Source organism: Ornithodoros turicata, chromosome 3, assembly GCF_037126465.1.
Source record: "Ornithodoros turicata isolate Travis chromosome 3, ASM3712646v1, whole genome shotgun sequence".
Taxonomy (NCBI): Eukaryota; Metazoa; Arthropoda; class Arachnida; order Ixodida; family Argasidae; genus Ornithodoros; species Ornithodoros turicata.
Window position 1 is genome coordinate 74,539,557 of NC_088203.1, and position 18,519 is coordinate 74,558,075.

At 45.6% G+C, this 18,519-nt stretch overlaps 1 protein-coding gene across 1 annotated transcript; it reads left to right on the top strand.

The window, feature by feature from the left end:
• The first annotated feature begins 3,299 nt into the window (after positions 1-3,299).
• LOC135389666 (putative nuclease HARBI1) lies at positions 3,300-4,743 on the top strand. The gene is made up of 3 exons (XM_064619699.1): positions 3,300-3,818; positions 3,890-4,098; positions 4,425-4,743. Exons 1-3 carry the CDS (start codon positions 3,366-3,368, stop codon positions 4,741-4,743), a joined length of 981 nt encoding a protein of 326 aa, XP_064475769.1. The 5' UTR covers positions 3,300-3,365.
• The last annotated feature ends 13,776 nt before the right edge of the window (positions 4,744-18,519 follow it).

An 18,519-nucleotide genomic window follows, 5' to 3' on the forward strand; every position in this document is an offset into this window, starting at 1 on the left:
ATGTTCCTTTAAAGTGAGAGCTGAGTCACTACCTGCGTCTCTCACTGCGACAACTCGAAATGGCAGGCTCACTGCTGTGTACTGCCCAAATAATGGCATCCCGCTGCCAGTTACAGTTCCTTGGTTGTTTATTGCACCCGTAGCACTTCGTGGCACTGCACAATTGAAAACTTGAGTGGTTCAAGAAGAAAAGAAGAAGCTATCTTTGAAATACGTATATGGGTCTGAAGGTGGCGTAATACTTGACCGCCGTCCAGTGTGGTTACCTTAAAATAAATTAATGAAAGATATCATTACAAGTACGTCAGAGCACAGAAAGTACACACAACACACCAGAGTGGAATGGCTGGGTAGCAACTTTGACCACACACTCAGATTGATGGGAAAGTGCTGATGATGCAGAGAGCTTACCTGATGACGGTGACAGTAGTTCACACACTCTGGTTCCCACCTCGTCTTCCTGGTAAACCGCTTGTTTGAAGAGCGCGACATCATTATGGGGATCTACAAATATGTGGACGTGACATATGTATATTGCACGAGCAGCTAGGTTCTATAGCAATGCGTTGATAATGCCGAGCGCTTACCTGGACATGGTGACAGCAATTCAGGGTCACTAGCTGCCACGTTGTCTTCGTGGTCGACCACTTCTTTGGACGTGTGGCATCATCATGGGATTCTACAAATATTTCGACATGACATACTGCATGGGCAGCTACGGCTGGTGATAATATGTTGATAATTCGGGGGGCTTACCTGAAGATTGTGAAAGCAATCCAAACCCTCTGGTTTCCACCTCATCTTCCTGGCTGGCATTACGGGTGGCATCTGAAATTTGCATGTTCATGTGCTCAGTCTCAATCTCGGCGCGCATAGCGATCGCTACAGCTGATTTTCCAACTTCTTCCACAACTATGCGCAGTGGCTACAAGCTACACAGGTGCGCCCTGCACCCGGTGCCAACTTCGCGCGTTCACAGCAGCAGGCGCATTGACCATCGCCCGGGCAGCGCGAGCGTTTGTGTAGCAAAAGGTTCTAGTACCAGGAGTGATGATGAGCGTGAAATGAACGCTGGCATTGGTATCGGGAGAAACGAACGAAACCAGTGAGATGTATGAGATCATGGTCGGTGGAACACATTTGAAATGCTGACAGATTATTCAAGCCCAGAAACATACCTGCATCTGACGCTGCAACCAAACGTCCCTCCTGCGGACACAGACAATGGACCGGTCAGTTAATTTATAACAAAAGGCGCTATTACTCCTAACACTGATGATATCTGAACGCGCATCTCACCTCCGTTCCATCGGCTTTTCGTTTAGTCGGTGGTTCCGTTTAGTCGGCGAACATGTGTCGGTGGTGCTGGGCAGAAATATTGTGGGCACAGCATTTGGATTCAGGTGACTGGCCTTCACCGATAGTCCGACCTTCGCTTTAATGTCGACGTTGTAGTTGTAGGAGCCAGTTGTGAAGTGATCTGAACACAGCTACTGCCTCGCGTTCGCGCGTTCGACACGTTTGCCGTGTTCCGACAACGCTTGTATCCATTTTTCACGCACATGTGTACCCGCCGGTAACTTGTGGAACCTGAGCAATGGGTTTTTCGGATTAGTCTTTTCACAATAGAGGCACCTTTGACCTGGCATTGGTAGAATGCGCTTAGGTGCCAAACCTAGACTCAAATTGCTCGAGCACTCCAAGCACGAAAGCAGACAAAATGCAGGATGACACAGACGTAGAAATAGCAGAAAACAACGCAAACAAACTTCGGCGGTAAATCGCGTGCATCCGCAATGGACAGAGACGACTCGAGACGGCTCAGGCATAGTCTTTGGCTCCAATACTGGCACAGCGGCCAGAACATCAACAACGTTACCAGCTGAGGATAAGCAGACGATACCTGGCTGTATACTCTGACGTCACACGTCTCGAATTTTAAAAAATCGATTTGCATAATTTTCGTGGTGACCAAGGGCTCAATCATTTGAGAGAATGAACTGTGCCACGTATACAATCCAGGGACATAAAAAATATCCCATTCTGAAACAGCAAAATTAACTGTGGGGGGTCACTTTAAGTCACGGTGACAAGCTGAATCTTGATGCTGCCAATGGTCTGAGGTAGAAGATCAAAGTGCAGGAATCCTCATGTTCTTTCTTCCTTGTAGGTAACATTTCCAGCAGTCAATCTTACAATACAGTCTAACATGTGGGCGGATATGCAGCTGCAAAAAGACATGCATTTTGTAAAAAATCTCGCCGTAGCACTCTGGGGCTCTGATGTTCTTGCATCACAGAGAGTGTCTGTACACCCAGAAGAGAGTACCACCGCGCTCCGTTGCAGGTAGCGTTCGTACCCCCCGAAAGGGTGTGCCAGTACACCAAGAAGGGCGTACTGGTACACCCCATTGCAGGGAATGTCTGTACGCAGAGAAGGGAGTACCAGTGCACCCTCTTGCAGGTGGTGTTCATACGCCCACAAGGGTGCGAGTACGCTCAGAATGGCGTACCAGTAGATTCCACGACAGGGAGTGTCTGTCCACTCACGGTGGTGTACTGGTACGCCCTTGCATGGGAATACGAATGGGCGTACCCGTACACCAGTAAGAGCATACCAGTGCTCTCTGTCTGATGGTGTACAACTATGCCCTTTGTGGAGTGTACCTACGCGCCGTCTGATTGGATAAAGTAGTGCACTCATGTGCAACAGTTAGGTGCGACAAGATTTGAAATGTGCCATGGAATGCCCTTCCCTCTGGGACCCTCCGAAGCGTCGTGTAACATGTTCTGGAAAACAGTCAAAAGGTAATTTTGTGAACAGTTTATTATACATGCAGTTACAAGTATGGCACTGATGATAATAATAAAAAACAAGAGCTCCTGCAGGCAAGTGCATTGCTAACTTGAAAGTTGTATCTAAAACATATATATTCAAGATTCAAACTGATAATAATGAAAGCAAGGGCTCCTACACACAAGTGTGCTGATAACTGGGCAACCGAATTTGAAATGTGTGCAAGTGTAATAATGTGGGGCAAGGGACCTAGGAGACTCAGGGGCGAATTTTTGAACTCTACTTTCCTTTCCTGTTCCCCTTTCCTTTCGAAAGGCGGCCTGTCGCTAATTTTGAGCCAGTCCTTTCGTTACGGCAAAGGACGACCTATAGATAGTGGGTAGGATGCTACCTTTCGCTGGCAACTTCGTCGTCGTCGCTCTTTCCAGATGGCGGCTTCTCACCAGTCATTCGTAGAGTGCCTGGACTTTATTGACTTTGCTTTCCCAGCTAGTGACTTATTATGCCGCCGAGATGACGACTGGAATGTTTCTCCGAACCGCCGTCAGTTGCTGGATCGGTAAAACCCTATGGAGCTTTATTCGGACGTAGAGTTTCTGCAGCGATTCCGGTTCACGAAGAACGCCGTGCTCTCCGTACTGAGCCAGCTGTCCCTCCCAGACGTTACGGACAACAGAGGTCACCCCCTGCCTCCAATGCTGAAACTGCTGGTGACTCTTCGGTTTTACGGTGCTGGGGCATTTCAGACCGGTATCGGTGATCTCGTCAAAATATCGCAGCCAGCTACATGTAATGCAATTTGGGCAGTGACGAGGAGCATAGCTTCGGAGCTTTACCCAAAATACGTGAAATTCCCTTCTGCGTCCGAAGCACCGTCAGTTATGGCTCGATTTCACTCCATTGCCGGATTTCAAAGGGTGACAGGCTGTATTGACTGCACTCACGTACCCATAAACAGCCCTGGAGGAAGTGACGCTGAGGTTTACAGAAATAGGAAAGGCGTGTTCTCCATCAACGTGCAGGTATGGTATGCACAAGACTACGTACCACAACGTCCACAGTTTTTATAGGTGCTATCTTCCTACCTACACAGGCAATCACTGGCCCGGAACTTCAGTTTTTCGACATCGTTGCCAGCTGGCCGGGGTCAGTTCATGATAGCCGCATATTTGAAAACAGCAGAGTACGAGTTCTGTATGAGGAAGGCAGGATTCCTGGCATTTTGCTCGGGGATAAAGGATACCCGTGTTCGCCGTTTCTGTTGACGCCACTCAGCAATCCCAGAACCCCGCCAGAGAGGAGGTATAGATATTGACAGATTTTTAACGTATTATTCCTTCCTCGTGCCCCTTTACTGTCTGACGGTTACCTGTCATTCAGTTCGAAACAGTAGTCGTTCCTCTCGCCATTCCTTTCGCAGCGACGAAAGGATGGCCTACCGTTAGGTTGCTGGGGCGCGACCTTTCGCCTCCACTTACGCTCGAATTACCAGGCTCGTACAAAGGCCATATGGCAAATAGAAAAGAACAGAAAGAGAGGCGGACCTGTTGCCAGTCAAGCGCACTATTGTATTATGTGCGCAACCTGTATTTCGAAGCGAACTAATCTTTTTTATCCACCCTCTGTAGGTATAACACGAGTCACATAAAAACACGCAACTCCGTGGAAAGAACGTTCGGAGTTTGGAAAAGGAGGTTCCCGTGTCTCCGTATGAAGTTGCAAAACAAGATAGAGAGATCTGCTGCTATCGTCTGCGCTTGCGCAGCGCTCCACAACGTCGCCTGCGCGCTGAATGACCCGTGCCCGAATGATGGAACAGATGCATCGGAAGACGACTTCAGTGTTCCTGCCAATCGCGGAGATAGCCTCTTGGGAGCGCAGATACGACGTAGTCTTATACAGACCGATTTTTCTGGTGTGCACCAGAGCAATCTGGATATTGCTTGATCACACCATGCTGACATAAAACTTTATTTTTGAGCAGTGCATTTTATTTTGACTTTTTCACGTCTCATGAGCCGAATCACCACGGGCCAACTGCTGTTCGAGTTTTTCTGTTTCAGTTGTAGCACCTTGAGTTTTTCCCTTTCGCATTTGACTTGCAGTCTATGCAAAATGCGCATGTTACGTATTTTCGTCTCATGCTCTTCTTGCATCAGTTTCATTTTCAAGACATGCTCCTTTTCCTTTCGTGTGCTGTCCTCTTGCATAGCCTGCTTTCGAGCCTCCAATTCTGCAGACAGAGCAGACTCAAGAACAGCGTTTCTGCCTCTATAAGGTCTCACTCTCCGCCCAGTCGACGTACTCTGAACAACGCCTGTTGGCAGTACGACGTTGCTAGATGCGCGGTTTGATTGCGCAGGAGTCTGCGACGTCGAGGTGTGGGCAGGAGGCTCCTCATGGTGCTTATCAGCGAGATAATTTTGAGAAGCACGCTGCTCTTGACCGTCACAACAGAACTCCTCAGTAGATTCACTGTTGGCGTACGTCTCCTGCGGGTGCCCTGCATACAAGTGCGCGGTTAGTTAATGGGTGCGAGTGCTCCAACGATGAAACGGAAATAAAAGTAGAAAATTCAGTGAAGCAATGTGGCTGTGAGGACAAGACCGAGTACTTGCCATGTTCAATATCTCTTTCGTCGCGACGTGCTTACACTATGGGGAGCAGAAGGTCATCTACCTCAGCAGACTGACGGTCCCCATCGTAAGGGTTATGCACCCTTGTTGCAATATAGGGGACCAAAGACTGTACCTGCTCCAAAAGCGGGTCCATTGGTGAGGGAGGGCCACCACCACCTGAAGAAAAAACAAAACAAAAGAGAACCGAAAAGTTGGATGAATGGCAGGTCCCAATCGCGAAAAAATCGTACACCGCTCACCAGTTGACATAGTTTTTCTGACGCCCTCTGCTGTCTTCTTCTTCCACTTGGTCTTTAAATTGTCCCAGGCTTTCCGAAGCTGCCTTGAATTTCTGCGGACAACGCCGGGCATGCTGTTGAACTGGGACGTAAGCCTTTCCCAGGTGTCCTGTTTTGCCTTCGTTGACACACTGAGAAAAAACTCGAACTCTTCGTACGCAAACCAAGCACCTTTTGGTAGTAGAGGCTTGCCCAATCATTACCGACTGCCATCTGTGGGAGCATGTTGGTCGCAACTGTGGATCATGCTGCTATGGAGTCGACCCCTGAGTTGCTACACTAAGCAACCAGAGGGCCACATCGCAGGATCGTAAAGGTGATCAAAGGCCGCGTCGTCAGTTGAGATGTGGAACGAGGCGTAGGTTTCGAAACGTAATTTCAACTTTGCACTTGACCTCTGAGGAGGGAGTTTTGTTCGCGACGAATGCACTCATGTCATCTATAGTTGTTGCAGGCAGGAGTCTGGTGATGAACAGCGCCTCGTTGGCGCGGCGCCAAGGCACACGAGGCCTCCGGAAGTCGATGTACCAAACCAAGCTGTGGTCTCAGGTACACGTACGTTGGACACTTCAGCCGGCGACATCACAGCGTTAGAAGGACTGTGCGAAGCGTCACATACAGGTGGTTTAGTGGCCTGTGCCGCAAACGTGACCCCCGACATTCGAGTCATATCTTTATGGGGAGTCGAAATAGTAAAGGAGGCCGGTTGCGAAGACGCCAGATTTGCACGAAAACTTGGAGGGACAGCAGTGCCCCTACGAAGAAAATCTTTTTGTAGTTCAGCTCGCAGAGAGTTGATCTGGATCACCATTGCCGAAGTAGATTTGTGAAACTCCTTTGAGCTGGGCGTTATCACGGCAGAGGGCGGCCACCTTGGTTCGGCATTAAATTCCCTGAAGGGCAGCTTGGAGGAGGGAGGCGAGGTCAAGGCACGGTTGGGCCAGGTAGGATCCCGTTGGGGAAGATGGGGCAGATAGCAGGTTAGGCTCGTTAGGCTTAGTGGTCACCAAAGGCGATGCCACTGAGTCAGGGCGGGCATTAAAAAGCACTTACGACCTCCGGATGTTTCGCGTCCTCCGAGGTAAAATGCATTCATTTAGCATGCACCCGTTTCTTGCACTTTGTACATATCAGAATAGACTGTTCACCATAGAAAGGCAGAGCCTTAGTAGAGCCTTAATGAACAAAATTAAAATAAAAAAATTAAAAAATAAATGTTTTATTGGTGCCACAGGGGCCATAGTATTGGTGCACATAACATAAGCTACATTATTAATGCAATTCAGTACAGTACGATACAAGACAAGAATGATACAACAAATGTATGTTAAAATATAAAAACAGAAATAGACGAGGCAAAAAAATATTTGACGTTACAAGAGACACTTTGTTACATCTGATTTGAAGGACTCATAGTAAGGAGAAAAAATGTGACAGGACTTGGAAATCTAGTTAGGCAACATTTCACAACCTATAATAGGATCAAATAGATGGAATCTATCTACATAAAATGATGGTGGATTGCAAACCACAGCTCGAGGAGGACAAAAGCATAGGCGACTTATTATAAAAGAAGAGTCAACAAATAAATATACATACTTGTACCTGAATAGAGTGTCAGCAGTATTATGTCGTGCATTCAGTGAGGTCAACTTGAAATGCTTTAACAAACCATGATGATCATGCAACTTAAAGATTGGAATGTGCCGCAGAAAGAAACAGTGAATGATGTGACGAGCTCTTCTGAGTAGCTTCGAGGCGATTGACATCAGTCATACAGAGAGAGTTCACACAACTGACACATGCTCGAGTGTAGGAAGAACACGAGATTTATAAAGTCAAAGGTACTGGGAGACATTTTGCATTTATAGGTTAAAAGACCAAGAACCCACAGTGCTAAGGATACAACCGCCGTGACATGTTAGCGGAAATGAAGTGTAGAGTCAAAAGCTACATCAAGATCACGAATAGTGTTCACAGACATATCTCACCAATGCAAGAGTATGGAAAAGGTAGTAACATTCTTTTTACGAGTGAACGATGCCACCTTAGTTTTTGTGGTAGTAAGTTTAAGATGATTATGAGAGAACCAAGATATGGCGTTCGACACATCCTCATGTAGCAGTACACAGTCAGAGTGAGAAGATATTACTTTCATAATACTAATAATGCATAATACACTTACAGAATGCATAATTACTTTCATTACTTTATGATCATCAACATACTGCAGTATCGTGGAATGCTCAATATATGATGCTGCCACGGATGGAGACCGACGAGCGAGACGGCGAATAACTGGCGAACGCATTATTCAGATGCTTAGCTGGGTAACACAAGAGCGGTAGCTCTCAAACGGAACTGAGGTAAAGAATGCTCCGGCTGGGAGCTCACAAGCTTTTATACACAGCGGTGAACATTGTAGAATACGCGCGTCGGTGAAGAAGAGGAAATAGAGAAGTTTCTCCAAGGTCGTCGATCCGTCCTTGAGATTGATGCGAGCGAAGGAACAGACGCTTCTGGAAGCATCGCTCGCTAATCAGCGCGGCGTGTCGTGGATTTTAGCCCGTCGTTCGATGCCTCGTTGCCCGTTGTTGCTGTTCCGTGTGGTCGCTTCAAAGATGATACGTGGCAATACAATATCATTTACAAATATATTGAACAGTAATCGTCCAAGATTTGATCCCTGAGCAACCCCAGAGATGGGCAAGTACACGTTCACATACACGCCATCGACGCAGACAGAATGGGAACGATGACGTAAGTGCAAATGAAAAGGCACACAAAAGAGTCACAAACACCATATGATCCTTACCTACACAGAAGGAGATCATGATGCATTAAATGAAACACTTCATAAACATCAAAGTATGTAACATCGACTTGACCACGCGAATTGACGGAGAAAACAAATGACATGAAGGATGCCAAATTAGTAATGGCCATTATGTGCCTCAAAGCCATGCGGAGCTTCCACAATTTTAGGTTTCAAAAATTAGGAATATGTACATATAGTTTGCTCGAGCGCTTTCACAGGTGCACATAGTATGCTGACTGGTGTGTAGATGTTCACAAACTGCACACTAGCAGACTTGTGGAATGAAACAATCAAGGAAGACTTGCACAGAATAGAAAATGTATTGCATTTGAGCGACAAGTGTGGGATTCCACTCCCTTAACCCCACCAGGCTTTCCCCGCTGTCCTGTCCTGCAGCCTCCCGAGAACATGGACACAACCAATATATTGCAAGACAACTCTTTATTGCTTACATGGAAGAACAAGAAGAGCGGTGATCATCCGTAGTTTCCTGCGCAACGGCTCTTATAAGGTACAGTTGGGGACACGGTTGTCTAAAATCTCCAGCCCGTGGCGGAGCGAATCCCTATCGGCGATGTCGCGCACGAAGGAACCATACCAATACGTTCCCCGAGGGGAGGCCGCGCTGAACTGCTGTCCCCAGCAGACGACGCTGAGAATGCGATGGTACTCACTCCCGACAGGTGACGCTGCGTGGCCTTACCTTGGAGACTGTAATGGTATAGTTCCTTCGCGCACGACATCGCTGATAGGGGACTGCTCGGCCACTGGCTGGAGATTTTAGACAACCATGTCCCCAAGAGTACAACCTTTGTAAGGTTCACTGTGTAGAAGGTACGGCCGATAGACGGTTCGGAGTACAAGCGTTACACATACTATGAGGTACGCTAAGTGTCAGGTACGGTGTATAAGGATCACACATCGTATGAGGTATGCCAAGCATCAGTTACATTCCGTATCTGATACGCTCTACATAAGGTACCGTACCTGAAGGATACTTAATGTGTGCGATGCGATGTATGCGATGTACATCTTTTTGCCGGTAGATTGTCCGATGCATTTGATGGAACATAAACACATCAAACAGAAATATGTAGCTGTGGGAATTTTATTGCAGTACCACACTTTCCATTTGTCTAGTGCCTTGGCTGTCTCTACGCCTTCGCAAAGTCCTTGTCGCCTATGACATGTAACAGCAGAATGCCTTGGAGCTGGTCGAATGCAGTAGGTCACATCAAGTTCGTGACACAATACACAGTTGCACAGCAAAGCGGAGTCATTTCGAGTGTGTCTCCCAGCTCCATCTCGACAGTGTGTCCTTCCTGTTGAACCAGATGAACCGCTCGTCCCAGCAAAAAGGCATTTGGCCAAGGAGAGAGAATTCCACCTCATGAACTTTGATATATAAAGATATCGAACACTAAACAGCCCTAAAATACTATACTGATAGCAAATAGCGAGGTGGAACAATGTGGTAGCTGAGACTGGTGCCTGCATTGGCCATAGTGTGTCCCAGGTTAGGTTGGATGAATGTGAAATAGATTATTTGCATTTACATCAAACTGCGTTTTGCAGCACAAGGGGTAACAGACACAGAGAAAACTGATACTGTCAATATTGAAATGTCAAAAGTTAATGCAGGGCTTGCTCCACACTAAGTACGACACATGGAAAAATAACTTCTCCTCAATGCTCTGTCAATACTCACTATTTTGAGATTCTTGATGATGATACACAGACTGTTATGCAGTACAATGCATGCATGATGTAATAAGTACCAAACTGCCCTTGCGCCATTAAACTCCGAATCATCATCATCATCATGTAATAAGTACAAATGTGCCACAAAGTTTTAAAATGACAAAAGGTAAAATACAAGATAAAAAGAAAGCAATAGTAAAGAAATAGTACAAAGTCGTGCCTCGTTAATATGGACATCTTCGTCCCCGGCCAAAATCGTGCATATTATCTGTTACCGTTAGCTGGGCGTTGTGGAGGTCGTCGATGCCACAGCCTGACAACTTGCCTTAACAACTGCCTCTGTTCTGGTAAGCCGCGGAGTGACTGCACGACGTTTAACTAATGACATCCGTGGACGTCTTCGGAACAATAATGTCGTCATGCAGGATCTTCCAGGCTCTTCATGTTCACAATTTACCCCTCTTTCCTCTTATAGTTGTCGTGGACAGCTGTGAAGAGGGAATAGCTCCCTTTGTGCAACGAACGTCTTACTTTAAAAAGTTCTCCTGTAGAATGTGGGGATAGGCTTGCCTCCATACCGATAGCGTACATAACAACGAGACAAAAATACATGGACTACATATGATTTGTACTTTGCTGAACCGTCCATTGTTCAAAAACAGTTTCCATGTTAACGAGACGAAAATGCATTGAAAAAGTTTGGTCCTCACAAGAATCTTCCGTAACTCGAGTTGTCCAAACCATGCTCAATAGTAACGAGGCACGACTGTATACATAAAACTGCTGCCTAGCTTCCATGGGACTGCTCCTGTATTACTACAAAACAAAAACAGAAACAATCTTGGCCACACACTGTTTAGGGTTGCGGATTGCCTGTGACTTTTGGAATGACGTTCTCATAAGCAAAAAACTGAAGTCTGTCCACTAGCTCTACAAAATATGCATCGCTGAAAGGAACTGCAATCTGCTTTGGTTCACCTTGCCTTACATAGACATATAGTACTGCAGACAACACCTTCGTTATTCCCATCTGCATCTGGATCTGTGTTTAGTAGTGGCTTGTGCATTTTAGTTTTTCATCTTTTAGTCCCTTCTTTGAGAAGGTCCCAATATCAAGTGGGCACTTTATTTCGAGTACCCTTAGACCACAGCAATCACACTCAATCAATGCATCAGGTGTAGCACTAAGAAACGGGTGCTGCTCAGATAAGAAAAGTCTGCAGGCTTTCAGGGTGAGGTTCACATGATCTCGATTACTGGCTACAAATGACTGCTTCTCTTCACCCTCAAGCTCAAGTCCAGCTTTCATTGCATATGTCTGCCTGACCTGTTTCCCTAGCAGTGTTCTCAGCAGAGATTCTGGACTATTTTCTTTGGTTTTGTTCTGATGTGTGTACACTCATGTGAAAACTATGTGTGCAGTGGAGGCAGTGATCACACCCTCTCGGTAGCTGTGCCAGAGCTGGCAGGTGCTCTGGTCGCGTATCTTTCCTTCTATGAGACTGATGTCATCTCTTGTGTACGTGACGTGTGTCTTGTTTTCACGCACAAGTTCCATCCACCTCTGTGGAAGGATTTCTGAACTACTTGGTCCAGGGGGCTGAATGCTCTCTGGTGTGAAGTCTTGGCATTCTAACGCATCTGCCAAACAATCTAGCTCGTTACTTTTCAGCGCACCATGTAAGTTTATGAGGTGCAGCGGCGAAAGCTTGAAGTGGTCATCGGTGAGAGAAGAGTAACCTCCTCCTTTTTTCGCAGTGGAGTGGGGCTGGCTTATGCGCTCTGTCGTGTCTATAACAAACTTGATGAGATGAAACTGCTTTGTGATGACTTTCGGATTCCTTGGGCTGTACCATATTCTTTCAGTCTCTGTGCATGAAACTTCTTGAGGCACCTGCTTCATGTCATGTGCGGCTATGTACATCAAGCCGTACAGCATACAACAAACGTGCTTGCAGACGCCTCCGTTGCCGGCAACACACGTACAGTGCCCTGCTATCACAGCACCGGTGGCTTTTGAAAGCTTTGCCTTAACATTGTATTGTGTTTTGGTTGCCATTGATGCCAGTACAGTGGCTCTGGCATGAGTTTCACTGGACACTTTTCCAGAGAATTCCATCTTCTGTAGATGTCCTGAAGTAAACAAGCGCAGACCAGCTTCACCATGTTTTGTTGCCCAGTGTGCCTCTATATACCTAAATCGATTAACAAACGTTAGCAACACTTTGGTGGTAGCTGTTTCACTTACACCTCATATGCATGACACAGGCATAAGACGCGATGTATAACTGAGAACGAGCAGAAATTGGCAGATTGGCGCCTGTGATAGCCTTCTGGACGACAAATTGACTAAATGCGAGTTCTAAGGGTGCAGCAAGGGCAACAGCTACGGTCCGCAGACGATATACAGACTAAATAATTTTATAACGATGCCGTCAATATCAAGTTGGTATCAAGAGTTATTACAATCTAAAATAGAGGAAATTGACAATTTGGCGCCAGTGAGTGCCACTTGGGCGACGATTTGACAAAATGTCTGAAGTATATAGATTGGGCTGGTTGGTGTAAATCCACAAGCGACCAAAGAACAATCACGAAACAACAACAGAGCGACTTGTGTGTGATCGTGTCTGCTGTTTGTTCTTTGGTCGCTTGAAAATGAACGATTTGACCAAACGCTACTTTGCAGGCTATAGCAAGGGAAACAAATTTATGGAAACAAAAGGTATGGGCTGTGGACTTATAGCTATTAAGCATGGATATACAGAATACGTACGTAATTAAATAATGACGTCTTCGATATCACGTTTATATCAAGAGTTATTACGAAATGAAATGAAAGATAAATGGAAGGACTAAAGGCTGATACCAGCCGTTTGAATTCAGCATGAGAGAGACGCAACGATATGGCAAGGAAAAAACTTGCCAAGATACGAGGCACAAAAGTGAACTTGCATGATAAATCGCCGGCAGTCCGGACATTTACACGGCAGCAGACACCTGCGGACAATTTTGCGTCTGCGAGAGCTATCTTGGCAATGATTTGATCAAACGCGACTTCGTTGAACCAGAAATTTTGGTGCATATCTAAATACATTCAGAATCGAAGGCGTGTATATTCCCAAATCCCTGCAGTGGCTAGGAATACAGAAGGTCGCCGACAGACGAGACGGTGAAGAAGTAGAGAACATTCAGTGAATTTTATTTTAATGTATTTACAATACTGTTTACCCATACTTGTAGGTATAGTCGCAGGTGCATAGGTCACAGGGCAATTTACAACAACACAAGACCAGACAATTACAGTATATGTTGCAGTTTCTATCTTCAAGCCCCATGTAAGATTTTGCCTTCCGAAGGTAGGAAAATTTGATTGGCTTAAGTGTGGGAAAGGAAAATCAGTGACTAAACCAAACATGAAAATGAGATTGTTTGTGGGGGTCCATTTTGAAACGCGTTCAGTGGTGTGTTGTCGCATCCCTGAATGACAAGGCACGTCTGCCACCGCCCCCCGCGCCTGGAAAGGGAACATTATCGCGACGTGATCCATCGGGTGATAGTACTTTTACCGAGGCGACATTCGTCCCTTACAGCTACAAATGTAGAGTGCACCGGATGAATCGTACGGAGCTTGTTGTGTTCAGTTTTTTTTTCTAACTGCGTGTTAGCGCCGTGAAGTACAGACGTAGACAGATGTCTGTTGTATTCAGGAGTATAGTTATGCGTGGAAAATATAAGGTGCTCCAAAACTAAATTGGACAGCAGTCAACGAGTTTTGATAAGCTCGAAACGAAACAACAACAACGCGGTCTGATTGTGCGACCCCTTCCTTCAATTCCAGCCTATAACAACTTGATCTCCAATGTTTATTGTAGATTTCCAATCACCATTTGTATGTATCCATTGTATGAAGACTGGCATCGGATTGGGTATAGGGTAGTAGAGACTGGAACAGGGCAGAATACCGCCGGTGGCGATTAAAGTGAAGTTTTTATTTGAGGACCAATAATGAAGAATTCGGAAAGAAACCAGGTTTTCAAGCCTTGTTTACCCTTGCTCGATGTAGTGCTGCTCCTGTCGATGTTAGGAAGTAGTTACACATCCGAGCAGTTCTTGTGACCTCAACAAGGAGTTATAGTGACCTGGTCTGAACATGCATTTTGATAAACTACACTGTAAGTAATATGAAAATTAAGAAGTAATAGTGAATATGTGCAATAGGGAAGAATAGTGAGAATGGCATCATCTTAATTATTACACTATGTTTATGGGCTTGCAGCATAGCAGCAGCCTCTCAGAATATCATGCGCGAAACACTATACGGAACACAGAGAGGCGCAGAGAAAACAAGCAAAGAAAAAATAGAGATGGAGCAGTTATGTACGTGGGTCGTTGTGTGAAAATTTTCAATTATTTCTCCTTCTCTTATTTTGTATTTTTCACGTTGAAAATGTAAGCAAAATCTACAATATATTGTGTAAACCGACAATTTCAGTGCTCCTGAACGTTGGGTGATAATCGCTCGTGAAGAACTATGTACGAAGAACTTGAAACGCCCTTCAAATTTTCAGTGTCTCATTTGGAAAGGCAGCTCAGCAAACTTGTGCCCGTTACCAAAAAAAAAAAGGAACTTAATACCGTTACCCGTTACTTCAGAAAAAAGTAACTAAATACGTTACTCGTTACCAACGTACAAAAGTAACGAGTTCTCGTTACTCACAGGTAACGAGTTACTGTTATGTTACCGCCGCATATTTAAAGGAGCCAACAAACATGCCGTCAGTTGCCTTCAACTCTTTATTAATGAGGAATTACACTTCAGAAAAAGCTGATACTCGAAATTTGTCGTCCGTCCTTCATGTTCCGTGTCTCTCGGCCCCTTACCATGAGTCCATATAAGTTTGCATGGACCCTCTCCCTTTTTTCCGAAGTGGGAGTGATCGGAGATTATGAAAACACAAGAAAAAAAGCACCATTTTCGTGCCACCGATCACCAACGGTTCCCAAAAACAGACGAAGGACTGCGTCATAATTAGGGCGCTCAGAAGCTTAGCAAAGACAAGAAAAGGCTAGAAGTCGAAACTCGTTTTTCTGTACCCATAGCACAATTGGTGACCATTCTTGGGAAGGAGTGATGGTCGGAAATTACGGAAACAAGAGAAAAGACAACAACACATCCAGAGAGGCATTGCAATAATACGTGGTCGTGGGTCACGCAGGTCAAATCAGCACGCATTGCGCCACACGGAGTGCCGAAATGCGCTCCCCGCGCTGAAGAAAAGGAACGAGTAACGTCATTAACGAGTTACCAATTTTTGTAACTGATTCCGTTACTATTACAATTTTTTAAAAAGTAACGGAATCGTTACTTCGTTACCAAAAAAAGTAACCGTTACCAAGTAACGAGTTACTTGTAACGAGTTAGGCACAACTCTGCAGCTCAGTTGTTTCTGTTGGTGTGTCAAGTGAAGGCTTTCATTGGTGAATTGTATACACGAATGCCTAATGACTATACGGCTCAGCTGTTTCTTTTCTATATTTTTTTACGCTAAGGTACTTTGCTACAACTGCGGTCATTTCCAAGCGTTTCATTCCCCCCCCCCCCGCTGAAATTCCAGAGATTGCCTAATACAGCTTGGCCACCAGTGAATATACTCATAGATATGTATCCATAAACATATACCCCCCCTATGGTTCTCTCCACTCGAAATCGCGCAGACATCTTATCACGTCGGGTCCCGCATCTTGGCTTCTGTACGCATTCATGATAGTGCTTGCCCCAACAAATTGAGAAAGAAGAAATTGTCGTTGCTCTTCGGTGCTGATACGAGTTGTGCAACGGACTAAAGGCTGATACCTTCCGTTTGAATTCAACATGACAGAGCCGTGACGATATGACAAGGAAAAAAAACTTGCCAAGATACGGGGCACAAAAGTGAACTTGCACGGCAAATCGCAAGCAGTCCGAATATTTACACGGCAGCAGACACCTACGAGCACTGGTGCTAAAATCTGAGGAAAAGACATCATACATGAACATACATATCCTTTACGCAGCCTTTTGAATTTCACTGTTCATGGTAATCCAATTTGTCACCAATTTTTCTCGAAGTGCAGCACGCATAGAGAAGTCCATGCTTTGCTGGCACGTCTACCTGCAAGAAATGACCCACAGTCTTCTTCTGAAACATTGCATCACTTGCCAAGTTCTTTGCGAAAAGTAAAAAAAAAAAGTAACCTTCCTGCAACCCCGATCACGGCAAGGAATACACCACAAAGAGTCACTGATGTATTCTGCACGGCGAAGCAATTATCAACAACTTATGCTATAGACCCTTGTACTAGGATTTTAACAGTGGAAATTGGAAAAGGCGCCAGCATAACCCTTTAAAACGGGCGAAACCCTTTGTATCATGATGCCGAAGGCATATACGTGTCGACTTATGCTATTGCCCTTCCCACTGGGATTGTAACGGAGGCGACCGCAAAATCCGTAAAAGACTGCAGCAGAGCCCTTGAGAACGGGCGAAACCTCTTTAATCATGGTTCCAAACAGACACTATCAACGGCTTATGATGCTCTTCTACTGATATTGCAACAGAAGCGACCACAAAATTTGGAAAAGGCAGTAGCAGAGTCCTGTAAAACGTATGAACCCCTTGTATCATGGCAAAGCATATTCATCACGGCTTATGATATGCCTTTCTACTGGGATTGCGTAAAAGGGGGCCGCAAAATTCGGATACGGCGGCAGCAGGGCCTTTTAAAACGGGCGACGCTTCCTGTATCATGGAGCGAAAGAAAGAATGTCATCAGTGGCTTGGTGCAATGCTATTCTGCTGGGGTTATATTATAACACAGGCGATCGCCAAATTCGGAAAATGTCTCAGCAGAACCCTCTTAAACGAGCAAAACCCCTTGTGTCATGCTGCGAAGGACTTATTACCAACAACCTATACTATGCCATTCTACCGAGATCATACCACAGGCGACCGCAAATGTCGGAAAAGGATGCAGCATAGCCCTTCAAAACGGGCGAGGCCCCTTGTATCATGTTGCCAAAGACATGTGACCAATGGCCTGTGCCATGCCCTTCTACTGGGATTGTAACAGAGGCTACCGCAAAATACGGAACATGCGGCGGCAGAGCGCTTTAAAACGGTCGATACCCCTTGTATCATAGTTCCAAAGCCATATACATATTCGCAACGGCTTAAGTTATTGCACTTCTACTGGAATTATAATGGACGCGACAGCAAACTCCATAAAGGCTGCAGCAGAGCCCTTTGAAACAGGCAAAATCCCCTTTAATCATGGTGGCAAAGCCATATTATACACATACAAAGACGCGACGGCTTACGTTATGCCCCTCTCCTCTGATTGTATCGGAGACTACCGCAAAATTTGGAAAAGGCGGCAGCAGGGTCCTTTACAATGACCCAAACGACTTGCATCATCATGGTGCCAAAAAGATACTATGAACGGCTTGTACTTGGATTGTAACAAGAGCTACAGCAACGTTCGGCAGCAGATCGAGCCCTTTAAAACGAAAGGCCCCTTTAATCGTAGTGCCAGGGCGTACCTGTTTCTCCTGTACATGGAGAGGTCGCGTTTCAGGAAACTGCTTCCAAAACGGCACTCGCGAAGGTTTAATATGATCTGATATCAAAATATTGAAAATGTCTTCAGCTGGTTTTACAGAATGCATACGTGAAATTCAGATTTCGGAGTTTGAGCCCCGTAGAATTTTCCCCTTTTGCATCCTGCGTTTGACAAAATCGCCTCCAAAACGGCACTCGAAATGGCCAAATTCAACTTTGGGGCTTAGTATAATTTGATATAACAATAGTGATGTCCTAAGCTGATTTTGTAATATGTATATCTGAAAGTAAGATCACGGGGTTTGAACCCCGTACCTTGTTCCCCTGTTGCACCCTGAGAGGTCGCGTTTGACAAAATCGCTTCCACAACGGCACTCGAAATGGCCAAATGGTCAATTTCATCAACTTCAGGGCATAATATCATTTGATATAGCAATAATATTAAAGATGTCCTAAGCTGATTTTGTAATATGTATATCTGAAACTAAGATCACGAGGTTTGAACCGCGTACCAGGTTCCCCTGTTGCACCCTGAGACAGGGGCGCCGGAACAGGGGGAGCAGGGGGAGCGACGGCTCCCCCACATTTACGAATGGGGGAGTACGGCTCCCCCAGTGTCAGCCCAGCGTCGTATTCTTCTACGGTGTAACGGAAAGGCCCGTGCATGTGTACTTTCGGCGGCCATA